General features: G+C 40.5%; 1 protein-coding gene across 2 annotated transcripts in view; it reads right to left on the minus strand.

Moving 5' to 3' along the window:
- The window catches only part of TES (testin LIM domain protein), a 41,530-nt gene that overhangs the window by 10,054 nt on the left and 5,994 nt on the right, over positions 1-25,482 (minus strand). For both annotated transcript variants that reach the window (XM_060777682.2, XM_060777681.2), the window contains exons 2-4: positions 13,910-13,995; positions 7,539-7,791; positions 5,192-5,527 (exon numbers count right to left, since the gene is read on the minus strand). In XM_060777682.2, coding sequence (XP_060633665.2) covers positions 5,192-5,527; positions 7,539-7,791; positions 13,910-13,995 — 675 coding nt within the window. The remainder of the gene's footprint in view (positions 1-5,191; positions 5,528-7,538; positions 7,792-13,909; positions 13,996-25,482) is intronic.

A 25,482-nucleotide genomic window follows, 5' to 3' on the forward strand; every position in this document is an offset into this window, starting at 1 on the left:
CAGTATCTGGAGAACATCTTCACACCTCCAGATGCTGTACAACTACATCTGCTTCCATGGATCTTGGGCTGAGTGCTAAAAGAAATCTGGAGGGCCACATATTCCCCACTCCTGATGTAACTCAAGATTGTACTCACACCTTGGAATTCCTCAAAACAATGGCTCAATATATAAATAAATATGTACATTTACAGTATCTTGTTGCATTGTCTCTGTGTTTGATGACTGTGTGTCTTTGATACCCCACTGTTTAGAGGAGTGGGTGTGAAAAATAATTATTATCAGTACAAGTTAGCTCCCAGGGCTTTTTTTCAACCTCCCAGACTCATTTTTTTTTGTTTAATATGGAAGTTGCCCAATTTTGGTAAAATGCCCCACTCAGGGGCATCTAGAAATAGTAGATACTTTAGCAATACACTCCGAACTTTGTCTTCTGTTTTCAGTGGCTCACCAATTGGGGGTTTGAGGAAGGGAATGAAGGCTGCTGCAAAGATGTGGGGCAAAGATGTGGTATCTCCTCCCTGAATCATTTCCGATTAATAAAATACTTCTATAATATCAAAAGTAACAAAAAGAGACACAGACCCATATCTTATATAGAAAAACATTGACCATGAGTTTTGTTTTGTAGGGTGAGAGAGAAAAAAACATCCTATGGCCTGTTTCCAATAAAATCAAGAGCTACTGTTTTAGTGCTTTTAAAAAATTCTGTCAGCTAGTGAGATATTTTAGGACTATCATCTTAGAAGGAAAGATGGAAAACTAAAGAACTGTAAAATAAATACCTGAAAAGATTTTGGCAAATGGGCGATTCACTAACCCTGCCAAAATGGTCCATTTGGTGATGATGCATGCCTTCTGTTAAAAAGTTTGTTTTAAACATGAGGTGAAGTGAGGTGCTTGATCCTTTTAACAATGTGGATAGCTCTCTTAGTTTTCATATTTGTTATCTGCCTCATGAGTACCAAAACCTATCTGAGAAGCTACTCGAGTTCTTTTGCTTTAGATGACTATACAGATGGCAAATGAGATCAAATGTTCTAGGTTTCTGTGATATAGCACAGTGGTAGCCATTCTTTCTCCATGACTACCTTGGCATCATGCTGTATTTAAATAGAATTTCCACCAGTTTCAAAATTGCCAAGAAGCAATAGCAGAGTGAAAATCTGTGGTGTATGATTAAGAATCAACAGTGAAATAAAAGGTCAACACTCATCCAACTGATTCAATTGAGCTCTTTTAATTGGAGCTAGAGGATCAGACTTGGGTCTATAGTTCTCTGAGCCTGACAAAGATAGTTTCACAGATCCATGTCACTGCGAAACTCAGTGAGCAAAAGGCAAAATCCAGATGCAACACTGCTTCTTTTCAGGTGTCCTCACTAACTTTTAGAGTTTCCATAGTTTAGCAATATTTCCCAAATAAACAAACTGCTCCTTGTTTAAACACCAAACTATGGTTTATCAAAACAGTACCTATACTTCCTGATATTGACTTGTTTTACCAGACAATCAGTGGTCTGTATGAACTAAAATATGGTCCATGGCCTCACTGTTACTATACCACTGCAACGAGAGTGACTGGTCTCGTAAAACCCTCTTATAGTGCAGAGGCTTATTAAATATAGTTTTCTGTGGGTGAACAGATGGCAACTACTGGATGGAATATGTTCTGTATCAGAAACTAGAGCTGATATGGTCTATCCAATGCAATTTTCTGAATCAGCACCCAAATAACCAAACCAAATCTAAAGTTGACCAAAAACTGATGTGTAACCCCTTTGTTACTAATGTTGGAGAGTGGTCCCTGGTCAAAAAAAAGTTGGGAACCATTAGTTTAAAGTAACCAGAACACCTGCTTGATAAATAATAAGAAATTTCAATTTAACCCAGAAAACAGATGTTCCCTTGGAAGAAGACTGGAGAAGGGAGCACTGCAAGCCTGAAGGATCACAAAATACTTTCTTGTGGTACTGCATTTGGCAGGGTCAGGAATCACATGACTCTCTGGATATTTTAGGACTGGAAGTCCCAGCATTCCTCACATTTGGTCATGCTATCTAGGGAGCCTAATAACATCTAGAAGGCTACACAATTCCCACTCATGGTTTAGCATTATATCTCAACTGGGCCCATGTGGCAGGACATATTATGGTGTTCAAATCCTGTTAACTCTATAGTTCCAGCTAATGATAAGTGGAAATGATAAGGAGGAAAGCAAAAGAAAACAGGGATAAGGGGAGATATGCCCAGTTAAATGCGCAATTCCAGAGGTTAGCCAGAAGAGATAAGGAACTATTTTTAAATAAGCAATGCTTGGAAGTGGAAGAAGACAACAGAATAGGAAGGACAAGAGACCTCTTCCAGAAAATTAGAAACATTGGAGGTAAATTTCAGGCAAAAATTGGTATGTTAAGAAACAAAGATGGCAGGGACCTAACAGAAGCTGAAGAGATCAAGAGAAGGTGGCGAGACTATACAGAAGATCTGTATAGGAAGGATAATAATATTGAGGATAGCTTTGACGGTGCGGTGAATGAATTAGAACCAGATATCCTGAGGAGTGAGGTTGAATGGGCCTTAAGAAGCATTGCTAACAACAAGGCAGCAGGAGATGATGGGATCCCAGCTGAACTGTTTAAAATCTTAAAAGATGATGCTGTCAAGGTGATGCATGCCATATGCCAGCAAATATGGAAAACACAAGAATGGCCATCAGACTGGAAAAAATCAACTTATATCCCCATACCAAAAAAGGGAAATGCAAAAGACTGCTCCAACTTCCGTACGGTGGCCCTTATTTCTCATGCCAGTAAGGTAATGCTCAAGATCCTGCAAGGAAGACTCCAGCAATACATGGAGTGAGAGTTGCCAGATGTTCAAGCTGGGTTTAGAAAAGGCAGAGGAACGAGAGACCAGATTGCCAATATCCGCTGGATAATGGAGAAAGGCAGGGAGTTTCAGAAAAACATCTATTTCTGCTTCATTGACTATTCTAAAGCCTTTGACTGTGTGGATCATAATAAATTGTGGCAAGTTCTTGGTGGGATGGGCATCCCAAGCCACCTTGTCTCTCTCCTGAGGAATCTGTACAAGGACCAAGTAGCAACAGTCAGAACTGTCCACGGAACAACAGACTGGTTCAAGATTGGGAAAGGCGTACGGCAAGGCTGCATACTCTCACCCAACCTTTTTAACTTGTATGCAGAACACATCATGCGATGTGCGGGGCTGGATGAATGCAAAACTGGGGTGAAAATTGCTGGAAGAAACATTAACAACCTCAGATATGCAGATGACACCACTCTGATGGCCGAAAACGAGGAGGAGCTGAGGAGCCTTCTAATCAAGGTGAAAGAAGAAAGCGCAAAAGCCGGGTTGCAGCTAAACATAAAAAAAACCAAGATTATGGCAACAAGAATGATTGACAACTGGGAAATAGAGGGAGAAAATGTGGAGGCCGTGACAGACTTTGTATTTCTAGGTGCAAAGATTACTGCAGATGCAGACTGTGGCCAGGAAATCAGAAGACGCTTACTTCTTGGGAGGAGAGCAATGTCCAGTCTCGATAAAATAGTAAAGAGTAGAGACATCAGACTGGCAACAAAGATCCGCCTAGTCAAAGCCATGGTATTCCCTGTAGTAACCTACGGATGTGAGAGCTGGACCTTAGGGAAGGCTGAGCGAAGGAAGATCGATGCTTTTGAGCTGTGGTGTTGGAGGAAAGTTCTGAGAGTGCCTTGGACTGCGAGAAGATCCAACCAGTCCATCCTCCAGGAAATAAAACCCGACTGCTCACTGGAGGGAAGGATACTAGACACAAAGTTGAAGTACTTTGGCCACATCATGAGGAGACAGCAAAGCCTAGAGAAGACAATTATGCTGGGGAAAGTGGAAGGCAAAAGGAAGAGGGGCCGACCAAGGGCAAGATGGATGGATGGCATCCTTGAAGTGACTGGACTGACCTTGAAGGAGCTGGGGGTGGTGACGGCCGACAGGGAGCTCTGGCGTGGACTGGTCCATGAGGTCACGAAGAGTCGGAGACGACTGAACGAATGAACAACAACAACAATGATAAGTGAAGCCATGATATCTTTTTTTTTTGCAGTGACACTTTTCTCCATTGAAATTCACAGTGGGAGTGAAGAAACAAGCCTCCAGATCTTTCTCAGATTCCACTCAGCATGTTGCTCCCTCCCTTATCATCTACGGAGGTTTGTTTTCCTGCAGGGTTCATTGGTTTTTCACCTTGAAATGAAAACATCGCTACTGCCACCACAGAACTTCTTCTGAAAACTAATGGCCTCTGTTTAAATATAGCACACTCATGAAATATCTCTAGAGAGACATAATATTGATCTCTATGCAGGTACTGAGTCTGTCATGTTACTGTAAGAGGTCTTGGATCGCAGCTCTATGGCTATCATCTGAACAATGGAATAGGTTTACCCTTTGTTGTTTCCAAAGGTAAAAACAGAAACAAATGGGTAGAAACAGCAAAAACAGAGGTTTTAGCAAAATATTAGGATTTGATCATAAGATACTGAAGCAGAGGACTGAACAGACACCTGCAAGATCTTTGGGGCGGAGGGCAAGGGTGCTGGAATAGATGTCCTCAAAGATCCATTTTAATTCTCAAAGCTTGTGATTCAAAATACAGCCAGCCCTCTATACCCACAAATTCTATAAAATATTTGTGGGAAATATTCACTTTAAAAAAGTTCCAAAAAGTCAACTTTGATTAAGCCATTTTAGAAAAGAGACATCATTTTACTATGCTATTATATATAATGAAACTTGAACATCCATGAATTGTAGTATCTACAGGAGAACCAAACCCCAGGAGATATCAAGAGCCCACTGTATAACCAATTGGAAGAATTGGCAGTTCCATGCCTTCTTTTCCCATAAATCACCCAACCCTTCCTTCCCCCCCACACCCTTCAACATTATCATTGTAGCAGAGTTAAGAGTTTAGTAAGACCCCAGAGGTTTTTGCCCTGTTGTATTAAAACAGTGAGATCTTAAATGAGAAAGCAAGCTCCCAAAATTCTCAATAAAGAAAGTAGTGAGAGTGGAAAGAACAGCCGCACAATATCAAGCTACAAAGAATAGAAATACAGTGGTTTTTTTAAACCATGTATTTGCAGTGTGCATACACACAGAAAGAGAGACAGAGAATGAGAACTTACATATTGGGGTGCCTTCTGTCCAGGCAGCTTGCCTTCCATGGCTCCGACAGTGGCTGGGGTGCCCTTCTCTCCATTCGCTGGGACTTTCTTCTCCCCAGCCTTCCCTTCCACTTCACTCGGGAGCTTAACATCTCCCACTCCAAGTGCCTCGTTCTTGTACTTCTTCACAAACTGCTCCATCTGCTTCACTTCATTAGGAGTCAGCTCGTGGCATTTGGATGGATCCTGGTCATGAGCGGGCAGCTGCTTTGCCAACTGCTTCTTCCTGTACTGAGCCCCCTCTGAGCCTGCCACGGGCTGCTTCTCCTTCGGAAGCATCTGCATGTAGTGTCTCGCCTAGAAGAAAAGCCCGAAAGGGAGTGCGAGAGTTAGTTATCAGATGCCCTTGGGATTCCAGCTTTCTAAACACACACAAAAAGGGCTAAGGACTACAAGCAGATTTAGGAGCACTTAGCAGAAAAGCTGTGATGGGTCAGTGGAAATGGATAGTAAGGTGGAAGGAGATGTCGAAACTGGAAGAATTTAAGTGGTACTAAATATAGGCATTGCTGAATTTTAAATGTTTCATAGTTTTAATGCTTCTGTTTACTCCAGTGCAGTGTCAGCTCTAGTACTGTTTAGTTAACACTGCATATCAAGAGATAGTTACAGTGCATGATTTTTCAAATTTCTAGGCTCCCCCCCCCCCCCCCAAATAAAGAAAGTGTGTATGTGTGTGTGATTGTATAAAAGGGACTTTTTAGCCTTTTTCAATACTTGGATAAAAATACGAGAAGTATACTGTAATAATTAAAAACTGATAAAATAACTACAGACAACCACACTAAAGCCTTATGATTACAAGCTGTATATATTCACCTCTCCGGCCTCCTGCTTTAGATCACACAGCATGACACTACATAAACTTGACTCAAGATTGAACCGTTTTTTTGGGAAAACCCTACAAGGCTATCCAGTTATTCCATCTAGATGAACTGCTAATAAACCAAAGGGAGCTTTCCTTTTGGATGACAACTCCAAATTCATTCTGACCATATACAGTAACAGAAAATGTGCAGGCTTGAGTGTTTTTCTTAGCTTTTAAACAATGACATAAATTGTGCAGGTTTTTTGAGGCAATGCCCCATTTCTGGAAGTCTTTTCAGAATGGCTGGTTCAGGAATTCATAAATCATCTGAAGTGGCAGTGAACGTCCCTAATGCAATTTTTAATCCTAGCCATTAACACAATTTTCCCCCCATTCACCCTACGTCTCCTGCATAACCGAATATTCCCATTATGTTTCTGTTCCTCACATAGATCATCTTAACAGTTGGTAAGTTAAAATGTGGTTATTTCACCAAAGACTTATAAGTGGAGATAACAAACAGAACCAATGCTACCACATTGATATTTTCAGCAGAACTCTTAGGCTTTCGTTACTTAGATAATATCAACATTCTCCAAGCTGGTGCCCTCAAGATAGAATTACAGATGAGACCTTGTGGGCCATCCAGCCAAACCCCTGTCAGGAAGAAGGAAAATTGCATTCAAAGCACCCCCAACAGATGGCCATCCAGTCTCTGTTTAAAAGCTTCGAAAGAAGGAGTTTTCACCACACTCCGGGCAGAGAGTTCCACTGCTGAACAGCGCTCACAGTTAGGAAGTTCTTCCTCATGTTCAGGTGGAATCGCCTTTCCTGTAGTTTAAAGCCAGTGTTTCACATCCTAGTCTCCAGGGCAGCAGAAAACAAGCTTGCTCCTTCCTCCCTATGATTTCCCCTCACCTGGCCATCACGTCTCCTCTCAGCCTTCTCTTTTGCAGGCTAAACATGCTCAGCTCTTTAAGCTGCTCCTCATAAGGCTTGTTCTCCACACCCTTGAACATTTTATTCACTTTCCTCTGGACACATTCCAGCTTGTCAACATCTCTCTTAAATTGTGATGCCAAGAACTGGACACAGTATTCCAGATGTGGTCTGACCAAGGCAGAATAGAGGGGTAGCATGACTTCCCTGGATCTAGACACTATACTTCTATTTATGCAGGCCAAAAGTCCATTGGCTTCTTTAGCATCGCATTGTTGGCTCATGTTTAACTTGTTGTCCACGAGGACTCCAAGATCTTTTTCCACACATAGATGTTTGGACTACAACTCCCAATAGATGTGACTATGAGTTATGGCGGTTGGAACTATTTTGAGCTGAAGTTCAAAAATACCTGGAGAGCACCAAGTTGGGGATAGTTAGTTTGCCCCAAAACAAAAATAAAACATTCGTATTGCATGATCTGTATCAACTTCCCTTCATAATGAAATAAAAGATCGTCTCAATTTTACAGTAGCCTCCCATATTGTGATATAATCTCACCAGGGTCTGATTCTGAACTGGAGGGGCCCATTCATAAGTGACAGTGTTGATGGACACATTTTTCTTGGCAGCCACAGGATTAGTCAGTATCATCACATTGCGCTTGTACATAGGGATCCCATCCGATTTCAGTTTTGCAATAAGGGTTGTGTATTTTGTATCCTCAAAGAGCTTCCCCACTTTACGGTCATCCTCACTACTGGTGGGAACGTCATGCTCTTCTTGGCCACACTTGCAGTTTCGGCAAATTTTTCTAGTAATGTAGGAGAAAACATTATTAGGCTGTGGTTATAACAACAAATCCAGATACATTAAAATGTAGAGACTATTCAAAAGATTGTGAGTGTGACGACAAAAACAAAAATACAAAACAAAACACAAACAAAACGAGTCAACAGATTTCAATATGAAGTCAATAACTGCTGTACTGTGACATTACCATTTATTAATAATGCATTAGAGCAAGTAAGTATGAAACCATCATAAATTCTAAAGCCATACAACAACAGGCTAAAAATCAGAAACAGCTTTAACATGAGATTACTACTCCAGTGATGTGTACAAATCTCCAGATTATATCTTGCTTCTATATTTGGTGAAACTGACTTGAACACAGAATACACTTGGGCACAAAGATATCATTTTTCTTATACCATTGACATTATCTCTAGTGTTTGCTTGGTTTTTTTGGCTGGGGATCTCCTCTCTGCAGAGTAATCCAAGAGGACAGAGCTTCAAATTTGCAGTTTTGGACATAGAATGTAATGAACTCTGAACTGTAATTCTCCCTTTTCTATGTAAGTCACGTTCAGGCGAGTCAGTAAATTCCAAGTATTTCATGCTGTTATGTGTTTTTATGATGACTTTGACATATGGCAACTATATCCTAGAACCTTTGTGCTTAGATTAAATCAGTGGAAATTGCCTTCCTCTAAAGCTGAGAGAATGTGACCCAAAAGATTTCTGTGACTTAGTGGGAATGTGACTCTTCATCTCTCAGAGTCCTTTTCTAAAACTCCTGTTAGTTCTCACAAGCATCCCAGTATTTGTTTCATCTCTTAGAAAGATCTTCCATGTCTTAAGTTTTTGTTGTCCTACAACTTCAGTCATCCCAAGACCATCTGAACAAAGGCCAGGAATAATGTATGTGGCAGCTCAACAAGAGAATATTCAAAGTTGGGAAACATTGGTTTAGAAAATCCTTCAACATCTGGGACAAATTTGACTTGTTGGTATAGGAAATGTGACCTATAAGGGGCCTGAAAGAGGTCCCTCCTGGAGCCCTCTGTCTTGCCATTTTGAATTCTCCTTGCTCTACTGAGCTTCCCCAACTGCAAAGCAAGCAGGGAAAACTGATAACCCTGTGTTATCCTCAACTAGTAGCAGCTACATATTTAAATATGCTTAGTATATCTTTCTTAAAAGGATAGCAAAATCTCACTGCTTTCAAAGAATCATCAAAGCACATCTGTGAAGGCATCTCTATCCTTCTGTGGGAATGAAGTAAGCTGTATTTGCCACAGTGGTGCATTTGTGGATCTTTATACAACATTCAGTGGAAGCATTATCTGAAAGTTATCATTTTGTGTAGTGAGGGGGTTAGAAACTGTTGGGTTTCATCCCTGAGTGCACAAGTCTCTAGCCCTCAATGAGTAGTTAGCCTACATAGATAAGAATGAGGGTTTGCTTCACCAAATTCCTTATACATGCCTATCTTAAGAAGGGGCTTATAAGGCATGTTGTCTTGCTCATCCTGCATGCCATTTTCTCACCCCCCCCCCTTTGAATACTCAGCAATGTGATCTCTTCAGGGAATACATAATTTCCTCTTTAAAGGTATTTTTATTGCCCTGGGATGGCCATGCGGCCCGTCTCCATTTTCTGACTCTCTCTTGCCTTTGTTCTTCTAGAGTGAGGAGGCATCTTGCCATTGTCCAGGCAAGATGAAGTATACATGGCTATTTTATTATTTTCCTTTTTCTTTTCCTTAGAAGATAGCTTAGTGAAGCTAGTAACCTCCAAGAACCTTTCCTATCCAGAATTGATTTCTTTTGTCTTTAATAAACATATTAGAACCTATGAAGTTGTGAATCTGCAATCCTGTTCCATCCTTTTGAATGAAAACCAATCCTTGCTCTTTACATGTAAGCTTCTCTTGGTTATGAACTGTGCTTCTGGCACTCTGCTATATTTTTGTGGAATCATCCCCAAGTGAGGGTTATTTTGAGTCTAACAGCTCCTGATTCCCAACAGAAACCTCACCTTGCACAGGAATGGTCCTTATTTTTCTTATATAGTAGTAGGGTGGGAGGAGGGACAAAACACAACCATCTTTGGTGGAAGGGGCATTTGGTTTCAATCCAAAGAGAAAACTAAAAGTCTCTCATCATATCTCATCACATACATTCTACGGGGCTGGGCAACATAATTATTAGTAGAACAACCCATTAATTAAAGGCCAAAGTGTTTATCAAATACCTTGTAACACTTACTGTTAGAAAGCTTCTATTTATATCCAGGAGTTCTTTTGACCCTGGAGCATCCAATTAAAGAAGAAATCTACTGCTATTACCTTACCAGTCCTAAACATTACATGAAGAAGTGTGCTCTCCATAAATGCACAACATGCTGACACGCTGCCAATTTCCACTCCATGGTGGCCTCCAGGGTTACCAAATGACAACAAATAGGCTGGAGCAGAATGCATCCCGACATCCTCTTTGTTGATACTACAAGAATTGATTAAATGTAGAACACAAGGTATGTGCCTCCTTATTAACAGAGAAATTGTCTGTACAAGCAGAGAACTGGGCTAGTAGGCTGACATTCAACCCTTGGAGCCTGAGAAAAATGACTCTTTACCAGGCAAGATGTCACCACCTCTGCCTGATTTAAGGTTTCCTAGCAGTTAGACGGAGGCCCCAGTGGTACAGTGAGTTAAACCGCTGAGCTGCAGAATTTGCTGACCGAGAGGTTGGCAGTTCAAATCTGGGGGGCAGGGTGAGCTCCCACCGCTAGCCCCAGCTTCTGCCAACCTAGTTCGAAAACATACACATGTGAGTAGATTAATAGGTACTGCTCCAGCAAGAAGGTAATGGTGCTCCATGCAGTTATAACCAAATTTTCCAGTTTCCAACAAACCTAAGCATCTCTGAGGACGCTTTCCATAGATGAAGGCAAAATGTCAGGAGAGAATGCTTCTAGAACATGGCCATACAACCCAAAAAACCTACAACCCAGTGATTCCGGCCCTGGAAGCCTTTGACAATACACAGAATCATAAAGTTGGAAGAGACCTCATGGGCCATCCTGTCCAACCCCCTGCCAAAAAGCAGGAAAATCACATTTAAAGCACCCCCGACAGATGGCCAAGAACCCCCAGAGATTATTTATTTATTTGTTTGTTATATTTATTTATGCCCCACTTTATCTCTCCTGGATGAGAATCAAAGCTGTTTAACACAAAAGAATCAGCACACAATTTAAAATATACAAATATGCAAACACTAAAACAGGATTAACTATAAACAGGTTTAAAATTGTTTTAAAAATGGTTTTAAAAAACCCATTAACACACATTCGAAGTTAAAATTGGACTAGGTTACAGAATTTGATCCCAAGCAATTCTTTAAATGCATCAAGGTCATCTGCAATAAGAGATTTATCACCTTGTCACTTTTGCTTAGCAGTGAGATGAATTTCCTAACAGGTATGTTAAGAATGTGCCCCAGCTTAAGACAGCATTATAGGTTTTCACAGTCTACTTCATATTGTCAAAGATGCTACACTCCCATCTAGTGGAAAAGAACATAATTGTACCATAGTTCCTTAACTATGTACTTTCTCTGTCCACTCGATTTTACAATATTTTCTAAAAAGGTTCTTTAAAGGCATGTAGTGGATCATCTAAACCTACCACTACACTGAAAAGAAAATAATCCTGGGACAGGTTATCCTATAGTTCTAGGACAACCGTCTTTGAACTTGGCAACTTACAGACATTTTCAAAAAAGTAAGAAATGAAACTGTAACATCTTGGACTGGGAAAGTTTGCCAGATTCTGCTAAGATTGCCCAATGAGGATATAATGCTGAAACAATGTTGTCAGGATTTTTTTTTGTTGTGTTAGGAGTGACTTGAGAAACTGAAGTATTTGCTGAAACACAAAGCGACTGAGGTGGTTTCAATGACTGTAATCAGCCACAAAAGTGGAGCCCCCAGTGGCGCAATGAACTGCTGATCGAAATGTCAGTGGTTGGGATCTGGGGAGCAGGGTGAGCTCCTGTCTGTCAGCTCCAGTGTCTCATGCAGGAACACGAGCGAAGCCTCCAACAGGATGGGATAACATCCAGGAGTCCTGTGGGCAATATCCTTGAAGATGGCCAATTCTCTCACACCAGAAGTGACTTGCAGTTTCTCAAGTTGCTCAAGCAACTGAAGTGGGAGAAGGGAAGTCAAACTGCTACTGAGAACATTCATACTGCAAAATTCTAGTGCTATGATTCCACTCTAGCTGCTAGGATTCCTATTGTTGAGGCAATGGAGCATTCTGGCAAGTGACGTTAAATGTCCCTCCCTTCACTGCCTATCCCAGGATTTTATAGGGTGGAGGCCAAGAAGCTCAAGTGGAATAATAGTGCTATAACTGTGCAATGCAAATAGGCCCAAGATTCAGCAATGTGAAATGGAAGTAGAATTTCTTACTCTCTCTTTCCAATGATATGTGATTGTCTAGCTCCTTCCACAATTGCTATAAACAAGGTCTAGGGATGATGCTTGGTGGGGTGATGGATCTGTGTTAAGTGGAAGCGGTAAGGAAAAAAGTGACAGAGAGAAACAAAAAAGAAAGAGGAAAAAGAAGATACCAATAATAGCTCAAATGTCTGTTGATCTAGTGAAGGAGCTCCCAACGTAACATCTTCTCCAAGTGGAGGCAGATACTGGACTGGGCTGAATGAAGGAAACGGCATGAGGAAACAGCATGTAAACAGTCCAATTGTCTCATGAGCACTTGCCTTTCAGAGAAAGGAAGTGGGACAATCCATCATAGAATGTCCTTCTTTATTGAATAAATCATTTTTGTTTTATAGGTAGTGATTTTCCAGCCAGTTTATTCAACTCAGGTTGAACAATCATAGTTTGCTTTAACCAGGAAAAAGGAGGAGAATAAGAGTGTGTAAGCTAAGAAGAAAAGTGTGAGAAGGACACAGCATCCAGGCTAGAGGTTCATAGATTTGCCAGCTATCACCAGTTTTGTGGTCTCCAGTTGTACAGGATGGTATCTCTGAGCACAACCAGATATCCTGCAGGCTGCAAATGCTGGGATGTATAATCAAACATGTCTCATGGGCAGTAATTGGTGAAAGCCTGTAAAGTTATGGGCATGTAGAGATCAGTTTGATATGCAGAAATAGGAAAGTGCCCATTACATATGAGAAAACTTAAACAATACAATATGCCTAGAATGTAAGATAGCGCCAGCCAGGATTAAGGCCAGAAGATTCCTTCAAAAGAGGAAAAGTCATGAATAAAAAAACCCCTCATGATGTTTTACCTAAGAAAGCACCTCTCTAGTGAATCTGTAGGTCTTCCACTCTGACTCTACAGTAAACTGCCTCTAAAAACTGACTATGCAATTGCACTGTATGATTCCTAGATATGTGCTTTCTCTAGGAATATTTAGGTCTTCTACTGCACTATGGTCAAGTTCCGGCAGAAGCAGATTACGGAGTCACGCTGAAAGACCTAAAGATTTCTAGAGAACTTTCTAGAGTGGATATTTTAATCAAATCCTTAAATAATCAAATCAGGAGAGTTCAAACCCATAAATGTGGGAGGCTGATAGTATATGAGTGCACAAACATTTGGCTACTTCGTTGAACATCATAGCCACTCTAACATCTCGGCCTTTAATTACTCCACACAGTAAAACTGAAACCTCTTCCATTCCTGTCTGTGAGCTAGGCCCATGGAAGTTGGCAAGACTTACTTTTGAGTAATTGTTCACAACAGTAGCTTGCCAGACCATGTGTTATTTATATCCAGTTTCGTCTCCCCTGACAATTATGACCCTTGACAATACTCATGTAAATCAACTGTATTTTTCTGTTTGGAATCTGTGTCTCCATTAGCTTCTGTTTTGAACTTTCACTCTGAGCTTTATGGGCTTTGTCTAGAGAGGCATAACTTAAAAGAAGCCCTCAACTCTTTCACTTTAGTGGGTTCTCTGGTTGTGTACCTATATACACACACCACAGTTTAACATTCTGTACAAACAAGGCCTGGGTCTTAGAGATATGCTTGTTATTATGTTGGCCACAGCTCACTTACAATTTCCATATTTAATTCAAGAATGAAGCATCTCCTCTTACCTCCAATAATGCAGCTCAAATCCTTCACACTTATCCTTACATTTCAAACATGGGGCTCCAAATCCTTCCTCATGTCCCAAGCCCATCTAGAGAAAGAAAGTGAAAACAGGGAACAAAGAATTTAGAATATTTTAGATGATTTTAGTAGTTGTAATAATTGTTTTCCAAATTTTGCATAATAACACAGGATCAGCTTACAGAGCATGAACGCACTAAATGATGCAATACACAAATCTTGAGCAGAGATATGAAGTTCAACTCTAGCTGTATATGCCTACCTAGAATAAGCAAAGGTAAACAGCAGCTGCCTTCACTGAGTAATAGCACATTGAAAAGGAGAGAGAAGATAAAGCCTGTCTTGCTATCTATTATCCATCATGTTAAAAACAACAACAGATTTACAGTAAACTCTTGACATGAATGGAGGTTCCCTCCAGATATGCAAGGAGAGCCCTGAAAAGCATGACTTATTTGTAATTGTTACTGACCACAACTGAGATCAACCCTCATTAAATTTAAGTCTGTCATTGCAAAGATAACACTGAAATTGTGAAGATGAGTAACATCAAGGAATTTGGCCTTTTCATTCTTATGACTGTGCTCTCACAGCAAAACATTTAACATCTGTGCCTAACAATTTCTGAAATAATAATGAACATAGACACAATAATCTGGTGACTGCTGTTTTATGGATTATACACTATAATTTTTGCAGTTTTTAAGTATCCTGTGTCTTCTTGATAATACTACTTAGCCTGGGAGACAGGAGGGTGGGAAAAAAGAGATAATTACAGGCAATCCACAAGTTATGAACAAGCTAAGTTTCGTAAGTTTGTTCTTAAGTTGAATTTGTTTGTAAGTCGGAACAGATACATTTTTAAGTGTAACTCCAGCAAATAAAAAGTGAATGGATTAAATATAACACGAATTACTTGAAAACTATGATAGATGCTTTTCCTCCAAATATTGTACTATAGCATATAAGACCAAGTGTACTTGTATGGCTCTGGCATATTGGTTGTGGTCTAGCATACTTCTTTCATTTTTTCACCCCTAGTCAGAGTCATTGGATTAGAAAGAAAAATATAAGGTAAGGAAAAATCTGTACGCCACTGTCAGAATAAAACTGATGGTTCAGCACGTCAACAAGTTTTCTGAATCCATAGCTAAAAGGTTTATATGGCGCCCTGAATGTAATACTTTCCAGGCGTTTTTCCTTACCTGCAGAAAAGGAAGGCCTATAGCAGGCTTTTCCAAACTTTGTATTGTGATATGTTAGTGTGTTGGCTGCAGTGTGTTGCTGTGGCATGTGAATATAATGAAAAAATTCTGAGTCTAAGTGAAATAATAATAATAATAATAATAATAATAATTTTATTTTTGTACCCCACCTCCATCTCCCAGAAGGGACTTGGGGAGGTTTACATATGGCACAATATTCCTAAAACAATGCATAAAATAAACACACAATACAATACAAGGTAAAACCAATAGCATATAAAAAAAAGTTTAAGCTCTAAACAGCACCCAATAATCTATGATGAGAACTGTCATAAAACATAGCCAACTGCAAACAGGAGCACGGAATAGGATAGTGCAAATTTTAGGTAATGAACTAGGGCATGGGATGAAAGTTCAGTGCTGTGGCATTAATTGCAGACCATTGAGACTATACATTCTCAAAGGCTTCTCCAAACATCCAAGTCCTCAATTCCTTCTGGAAGTAGGTCAGTGTGGGGGCCTGCCTAATCTTCGTAGGAAGGTTATTCCAAAGCCAGAGGCCACCACCGAGAAGGCCCTCTCCCTTGTCCCCACCAACTGCGCCTGTGAGGGTGGCAGAACTGTGAGGAGGGCCTCCCTGGCAGATCTTAATGCTAGCGCAGGAAAATTGGGAATGCAGTCATGGAGATAGGCAGGGCTTGAACCGTTTAGGGCTTTGTAAGATATGACCTGCACTTTGAATTGGGACTGGAAGCATATCGGCAACCAGTGGAGCTGTTTTAATAGGGGCATCATTTGCTTCCTATAATTAGCTCCAGTTAGCAACCTGGCTGCCGATCTTTGCACCAGTTGCCGTTTCCGGGCCATCTTCAGAGGCAGCCCCACGTAGAGTGCATTGCAGTAATCCAACCTGGATGTAACTAAGGTGTGAACTACCATGGCCAAGTCAGGCTTCTTGGGGTATGGTAGCAGCTGGCGCACAAGTTTTAACTGTGCAAAGGTTCTGCCCACCACCACCGACACCTGAGCATCAAGTGTCAGTGCTGAATCCAGAAGGACCCCCCCCCCCAGGCTGCAGACCTATGCCCTGATGAGCCTCACGACTGACCAGCTGGATCTCTGTCCCCAATAAGCAATATATCATTATTTTAAAATATATAAATGAAAGCTTTTCATGAGATACTGTTGTGCCTCCATACATTTTGTTATTACAATTTATGTATTCATTCATAAGGGGTTAGTGTAACCTCCAGTTTGCTATTAAAACAGAATTACTGTGTCATAAAATTATGCAAGCCTAAAAATGTGCACCAACATGAAACGTTTGGAAAGCTCTGACCTATAGGGTTTGAAAAGATGAAAGAAAAGGTTATTTATAATACTCTGCAACATAGTAACAGGCACCCTCTGGTTTTGTGGAACATAGCTCAGAATAACTGTTGTTTCTTGTATTTGGCTCTTTTGGAGAACCGGCTGCTAATTATATTATTTATTATGATCTGACTGCACTGGAACATTCAAAAATTACATCTAACTCTTGCTCATGCATTTTATCAAGGGATAAATAAGCAGGACTAGCTAATATTAGAACAAGTTGAGTGGTGATTTTTGTCAATTTGTCTTCTTACGCTGCACCGGCCACCCCCTCCACCCCACCTTCTTTTTTTCAGTTTGTTTCCCAATCTCAGAATACAAATTTTCAGGGAACTGAATATATGTGCATGGGGGGCGGGGCTGAATGGTTCCATGAAAATCACATCACTCCAATGGAGCATCCAGTTTACAGCATTTTGCAGCTTCATGCAACTCTGGATCCCTTGTTTTTTAAATCACTGGGACAATTGTGAAAGCATTATTATATTGGCATTACTGAAACCAAGAAAAATAGAGGTTTCTGGTGCGTATTGGATATTTTTAGGAGTGGTCTGGGAATACCTTTGTGTGCATTCAGGTACTGGGAGGGATTTTTTCATGGATATATTTATTTATTTAATTAATTATTATTTACAACATTTATATTCTGCCCTTCTCACCCTGTAGGACTCAGGGTGGATCACAGAATACATACACGTCAAAGATGTATTGCCATTAAACAGACAGGACAGACAATGGATATTATGTTGGCATCTTCCCCAGTTTTGGCATCTTGGAGGTTGAGCTTGATTCCAGCCACAGGGGGGTGCTGTTGCTCCATCCTCTATGACAAAGAGCACTTCTTCCTTTGATCACCAACATTTTTCTGGTATTTCCTTTTTATGGTACTGTAAAATACCTTTCTGCTTAAGCAGTGCCTAATTTCTCTACTCACAACTTTTCAAACTGCTTAGGTGGACAGTGAGCTGGGTTGAAGATTGATTGCTCACCCTGACCCAGGCTTCGAACTGCCAACTGTTTGATTGGTAAGATCTATTGCTGGTGATTAACCAGCTGTACTATAGCTGGTTTTAGAGCTATCTATGAGGAAAAACAGATCCAAAACAAGGCACGTGGAGCTTTAGGGGACAAAAGTATAAATTGGGTCCCATGGGTTTCACCTTGCCCACTACTGTAGCATTCAGCAATGATTCAATGCATTCCTTCTCTCATCGTAGACATGGTTTTGTCCACATCTAGGTGGAAAAACAAACGAATCAATCGATTACTGATACCCCCCCCCCCCAATTAATATGGCCGGTAATTTACATCTATCTGTAGTATCACTCATCATTTCATTAACATGCATGAGATTGATGCTTTGCACATATTAATGTTATATATTTTTAAAATTCCACATGCAAAGGATCCTGCTCTGGATGCATCTTTTTATGCAAGTCATATTAGGTGGGAATTAAATACATAATCTTCCTGAAAAAATGAGCATTGGGGTTTCTAATTTATGTCTCTTGAGTTACCTCAACAAAGACACTTGACAGGATTCGCACAGAGCATGGAAAATGATCTTTTGGAGGACAGCACTGCAAATCACTCAGCCAGTATTATCGCTGGGGATCTGGGGAGATGTAACCCCCCCCCCCTCACCTTCCACATTTCTGGTTTGAATCTAGAAGAAATAATGCTAGCGTTGCATTTTAAAGCAAGCCTCAAGATGATTAGATTTCAGGCACTGTTACATTTGTAATAATCATCACTATCTACTCAAAACAGCATGTGCCAAGATTGGTTAAAACAGCATTTTCTTCCAGACCCATGTGGAATTCTGAGGATCAGAATTCCAATCTACTCAAAACCATAATAAATTGCCCTTCATTTTTTTTTAAAAAAAAGAGGATGGAATCAATTTTTCCATAAATGGAATTATAGAAGAATGTAAGATACATAGGTCACTTGAAACGTTGCCAAAAGAGGTTCCTGTATGTCAGTTGCTAAAAATTCTTTTTAAACATCTGGCATTTCAAACATGCCCAGCCTGATTTCAAGGCCGTCTGCGTCTGAAAGGCATTACAAGCGTTATGATTGAAGTCATCTGTTGCGCAGGGCCTCCACAAGTAAAATATGACTTCAGAGCCAAGTGTTATAAATGGTTACAGGACAGCCTAATGTTTGAAAAAGTAAGCTTGCTTTAATCAACTTGGAATGTTTCTCGAGAGAGAAAGCAAGATCATATATGAGAAAGCACTGACCAAACTACATTCTCTGCATGCTGCCAATCAAGTGTCTCAGGAAATAAAAGCTGAATATCATGTCCCTTGGGATGCAACACCATAGGAGATATTTCACAATGTCAATAATTCAGCTCCAGCCAGCATATAGATGATGGGAGTTATTTCCAACATATAGAGGGTCACAATTTTGCCATACCAATATACCAGGAGAAAATCTGCATTATCAAATAATGTACCTAATTGTTTACTATTTGTTTGTTTGTTATTTATACCCTGAGAACAGTGAATCATACTATTAGATCATTGTTATCAGGCTTACAACCTAAGAGGGGAAAACAAAACAAAAAACCCTCAGGCACGAGTATTTCTTATTAGATGTATTCATTGGAACCTACAGCTTCCAGGAATGGACACATAAGTAAAAATCAGTAAGTTCAAAAGGATTTTTCACCTGTCCCCTGGTTTAAAGATGACCATCATATTTAAGTTTCATGCACACACCCTGAATTTCATAGGATTTCTTAGGCAAGGAATACTCAGTTCCTTCCTTTAAAAAGCAGCTCACAGTACCTGGAATTCATTCACAGTTTTCCACTCAAGTATAAATCAGGCTTGTCTGTTGGATGTAGGTGTGAATGTTTCAATTGGCCACCTTGATTAGAATTTAATGGCCTGGCAGTTTTTAGGTGTGGCTTGTTAGTGCCTGGGGGAATCTTTTGTTGAGAGGTGATTAGCTGTCCCAGATTGTTTCCTCTCTGGAGTTCTCCTCCGAGCAAAGGATTCCCCCAGGCAGCAACCAGAGAGACCTTGAAACTGCAGGCCATTAAATGCTAATCAAGGTGGCCAATTGCTACATTCACACTTGCCTCAAGAAGGCAAGAGTTCTTTCTCCCACCCCAGACATTCCACAGATATATAAACCCAAATTTCCTAGTTTCCAACAGACCTCACAACCTCTGGGGATGCCTGCCATAGATGGTGAAATGTCAGGAGAGAATGCTTCTAGAACATGGCCATACAGCTCGAAAAATCTGCAACAACCCACTTACAAATGGTTTGCATGTTAAATCCCATAATTCCTAGACCATGCTATATGGCAGTGGTTCTCAACCTGGGGTCCCCAGGTGTTTTTGGCCTTCAACTCCCAGAAATCCTAAGAGCTGGTAAACTGACTGGGATTTCTGGAAGTTGTAGGCCAAAACATCTGGAGACCCACGGATTGAGAACTACTGCTATATGGGGATGATAGGAACATCCAATACATATATGGAGTTTCTTCCCCTGCCCTTGGCAGGTCAGTATCCCACTACTTTAGGGAGAGGGACTAGCACTATTTGTTGCAGTAGGGTGACACACACACACACACACACACACACACACACACACACACTTTTATGGATATATTAAAAGGTCTGTTGCAATTACATTCAATGCTGACTAACCATGCCACACAAAGAGATCACAGTTGCTAGACCTGTTTCAACAGACTCTCCGAAATTCAGATCTATTTCGCCAAACAGCTGATCTGAGAGTTATGAAGGAGCGTTACTTTCACCACTGAAAAATTCCCTGCATATGAATTAACTCCAAAGTTGTTTAAGAAGAGGATTTTTCCACTTAGTCTCACTTTTCCTCCTGCTGCAGGATGGCTGCTGAACCCAATGAAAGATTTATTAGAACTGTGACCGGACATTCATTTTCACTTGGAGTTGGTTTCCAAGGCAGCAGCCACAAAATAACAAGTATTAAGAAATGCACAACAAGAACAAGGTTCAAGGGGCACTTGGCAGTGAGGAAATCGAGATGGAGCAGAAATATCACTGCTGCATGTTAAGTGAATATAACTTGCAGTGTGATTTTCTTTTTAAGATCAGGTTTGCTTCTTTGCCTATCTTCCCTACACTTTCACTGGTCAGTCACACAAATCTCTGGATGTTACTTATATTTTAAATAACAGGCAGGCAACAGTCATTTCTCCTGTTTTGCAAAAAAAAGACAATCCCCATACAGTGGAATTCTATGGCCCAGTGCCTGTTTCTGCTTTCTTGCGGCAATCTCTGTGATCCCAGCATGCAAATGGGATGTGTGTCTGTGACCTACTGACATATTTTATGGAGTTCATGTCACAGACAGGGCAAAGCGAATTCCAGTTTACAACAAAGGCTCTACTGGCAAAGGTTTCATAAAGCATGAATTGTATCACTCCCTGTGGCAAAGTTAATGGGAAATGCAGACATTGGGGGAAAAGTTACAGTCTCTGCCAAACTTATATATTGTGAGTGCATCATACCCAGAGCATCGCTCAAGACTTCAGCATTTCAATTATAAAGATTTCAGCGGATATGAAATTTCATCTGCAGGAGATGTGTCTCCTTTTAAAGACCTCCCAAGCACATTCATGCACTAAGTGAATCACTGCAAGAAGTAATACATACTGGCATTCATATCTACTGAGGCTTGGAATAATTCCTAACAATTAGTTTGAGGGACACAGAGGATATTTTTCCTGAGAGACTTGATTTTGGGTTATTGTAAGCATCAATAATGTGTGAAGCTTGACAAGCTTGTCCCTCTAGCTCAGTGTTTCTCAACCTGGGGGTCGGGACCCCTGGGGGAGTTGTGAGGGGGGTTTCAGAGGAGTCGGCAAAGCCCATCAGAAAACACATATTTCTGATGGTCTTAGGAACCCCTTTGGCAGAGAAGACTGAAGATCTCTCTGCCTGTTTTGGGGGTTCTGTGTAGGAAGCTTGGCCCAATTCTATCATTGGTGGTGGTTCAGAATGCTCTTTGATTGTAGGTGAACTATAAATCCCAGCAACCACAACTCCCAAATGTCAAGGTCTATTTCCCCCCAAAACCACCAGTGTTCACATTTGGGCATATTGGGTATTTGTGCCAAGTTGGGTCCAGAGCCGTCATTGTTTGAGTCCACAATGCTCTTTGGATATAGGTGAACTACAAATCCAAAACTCAAGGTCAGTGCCCACCAGACCCTTCCAGTATTTTCTGTTGGTCATGTGAGTTCTGTCTGCCAAGTTTGGTTCAATTCAATTGTTGGTGGAGTTCAGAATGCTCTTTGATTGTAAATGAACTATAAATCCCAGCAACTACAACTCACAAATGACAAAATCAATTCACCACCAACCTCACCAATAGTCAAATTTGGCTATATCGGGTATTTGTGCAAATTTGGTCCGGTGAATGAAAATGCAGCCTGCTTATTGGATATTTATGTTACGATTCATAACAGTAGCAAAATTACTGTTATAAAGTAGCAATGAAAATAATTTTATAGTTGGGAGTCACCACCACGGGGGAATTGTATTAAGGGGTCATGGCATTAGGAAGGTTGAGAACCACTTCTCTAGTTTATCCTGTTCCATACATAACCAAGATCTTGCATTTGTCTTCATGGAGCTATCAATGAAAGAAAGGCAGCTCAAGGAAAATTAATTTTCCAGTCTGCTTAAATGTAAAGACATCCACGTTACCCAGTTCACAGGTACCATTTCATGTGTATCCAACATCAACATTAAGTTTTGTGCTGGCATTCCTTTACATCTCTGTGGATGGGCATTATATACAATGCAGTTAATTAAAATCTGTTCTAATGAAATCATTTTTTTCTGCCGGCACGAAGTATACTTTTTACATAAACTGCTTCTTTTCTCATCTGGGTCTGATATTTGGTTTTGGCACAGTCCCCAGTAAAGTCTGACATTACATAAGGGGGTCGATTTTGTTTTACTTCTTAGAAAAATGAGAAGCCAAGAGGAAGGCAACTGCATATGAATATGACTATATGGCATCACTAATTATTTTACATCCACAGCATTATAGATATATTTCAAACTCCCTCCTAAAAGTCCCTGTAGGAAGGGGATAATTACTTACTTACGACAAACCATGCAGTTATAAAAGCTGATTTACTTCATATCATTCTTAAAATTCTTTACTCAGTAGTCTAATATCTTTGACAAATGCTGTAGAAGTCGTAATTATATTCCTCATCTCTCTTGCATCGTTTACTAACTTCTCAGCTCCTTTACCCCCTTTTCTGGTGTAGAATCTGGTTTAGATGAAAGTTAAGTGTGTCCTAGGAGATAATTGATTAAGAATCAGGTGCAATGACACTTTCAAAAATGTAGCAGGCTCTCCACTTTCACAGTGTTTATGAGCACAGGACTCCTGCAAAAGCAGGAAAATTTCAAATTTCGTACACAGAAATGCGGTCCTGCAGGTAGGTGGGTCCCAAACCCAAAACAAAACTGGCTACCAGTATTAAAAAGAACTCTAAAATTACAAAAGCAAAACAACAGAGAGGAAACAAACAAGGACATCTAATCACCTCTCAACAAAAGTTTGCCCCAAGCACTTCCAGGCCACCAAATGCTAATCAAGGTGGTCAGTTGAAACATTCACACCCAGCTCTAACAGACAAAAGTTCTTTGTCCCACCATGGTCATTCCACAGATATATAAACCCACTTTCCTAGTTCCAACAGACCTCACTACCTCTGAGAATGCTTGCCATAGATGCAGGCGAAACATCAGAAGAGAATGCCTTTGGAACATGGCCATATAGCCCGAAAAAACCTACAACAACCCAATAAAATGACTGTTTTTTAAAAATTTGCTAGGAATTTCTAACTCTTCCAGCCCAACTCAATGATTCATATCGTGCAGAAGGTAGTCATGGAGTCACCAGCAGACCTAAAGATTTCTAGAAATAATCAAATGCACGAATAGTCAAATCTGCAAGATGTAAACCCATAAATGTGGAGGGCAGACCATGTGTGTGTTCCCAAGTCACTCCTGGCACACATGAAAAAACCCATTAAGAATTGCGTGTATATCCTGCCTTTCTGTCAATGAGCTCAGAGTGGTGTGCATGACTATTTGCATCCCACCTTATTCTGCAATAAACGTGTGAGATCACTTTGGGAGAGAATGAATGGCTGGTCCAAAGACCACCCTGTAAATTTTATGCCTCCACGGGGGCTTCAGTCTGGATCCCTGAAGCCCAAGTCATATCCTTAAACTATTACACAAGAAACCAATTGAGAGCTGTGGTTTTAAAGCACATTCTCAGCTTGCATAGATTCTAGAATTAATAAGGTCTATTCCATCTATGCTCAAGTTATGAACTTTTTGTGTGTGTAGAGAACCATATAGTAATGCCTACTTGGTTTTCAGATAGAAAAAGGGATGGGGGGCAGGGAACAGATGCATGTTTTCCAGATGTACTTTTCCATGGGTCTTCTAATTTTACACAAGGTCAAATAACCAGAAGACAGTCCCAAGCTTGAGATTTATGTGTGCCACAATATCCAGACATTCTGGGGGAGGAAAACACTACAGAGCATCAAGACTTTCTGTTCGGCCACAGTTGATATTTTTATAAAGAACGTCAGTCTGATCAAAGGAAACAGAGTTGCCCAAACATTGCTTGGAATATTCAGCTGTTTTCCTGTGCCAAAACTGGAAGGGACCCAGCGACATCATATTACCTTTCTTGAAATGTAAAAAGGAGAAAGGGAGGTAGATCTAACTAACTGAAATGACTTGAAACCATTCAGGCTTCATGAAAGCCAAGGTTGATGGGATTTGTAGCTTAACATCTGCTGGTGAACCGTGAATTACAAAAGCAACATTCATTTACGAAAAGCTTACACTTCCATGCTCCCTCCCCCCGCCTTCTTGTTTATTCTCATGCTGACATATTATTTATCTTTAGCAGATTTTATATTCTTTGAGCACTGGCTCTCTAAAACCTTTCATAAACATTCATTTCCATTTATTTCTAAACACAGAAACTTTGCACGGCTGTCTATAAAGGTACAATATATCATTCATAAATTTTCGTTTTGTTCAAGGTCCTCCCAGCCATAACATTTAATGTTTATCCCTGTGAGTAGGTCCGAAAATATTCACTTGCTGGATTGCTGTGGGTTTTCTGGGCTGTCTGGCCATGTTCCAGAAGCATTCTCTCCTAACGTTTCACCCACATCTATGGCAAACATCCTCAGGGGTTGTGAGGTCTGTTGGAAACTAGGCAAGTGAGGTTTATATATCTTATGAATGTAAAAGAATAATGTATTGCCAGCTCCTAAGTTTCCATGTGTGAGTGTTATTTTTCAGTGTTTCAGTAGATATGTTCATAGGACAAATGTGGCCCCTCTCACAATTTTTGGTTACTCAAAGAACTAAGTGGAATAAAAAGTTGCAATTTCAAGGAAACTACCCAGTAAAAATATTATGTTTATGTTCTTTTCTCCTCCAGGTTTGCCACATGATAAAGTGAGTCTTGGAGAATACATTTCTTTATCCTGCACAATGCATAGCTGAAGTGTCATTTTCAAAAAGTAAACCTATATTTCCATACAAAACATATTGCAAGAAATAAAAGAATGTTAAATGCCAGTATCTATGTTGCTAAATTATCACTTGGGTGGGGGTGGGAGTTTGCACTTCCCCTTTAGAACAGTTTTTATAACAATTTTGATCTCTCCTTGTAAAAGCATTCTTCTCAAAGTAGGCTGTAACTCCCATCAAGCTTTTTTTTTCGTGTCAGGAGTGACTTGAGAAACTGCAAGTCACTTCTGGTGTGAGAGAATTGGCTGTCTGCAAGGACACTGGCCAGGGACACCGGGATGTTCTAATGCTTTCCCATCCTTGTGGGAGGCTTCTCTCATGTCCCCACCTGGGGAGTTGGGAGTTGACAGAGGGAGCTCATCCGTGCTCTCCCCAT

This window comes from Anolis sagrei, chromosome 5 (genome assembly GCF_037176765.1).
Source record: "Anolis sagrei isolate rAnoSag1 chromosome 5, rAnoSag1.mat, whole genome shotgun sequence".
Taxonomy (NCBI): Eukaryota; Metazoa; Chordata; class Lepidosauria; order Squamata; family Dactyloidae; genus Anolis; species Anolis sagrei.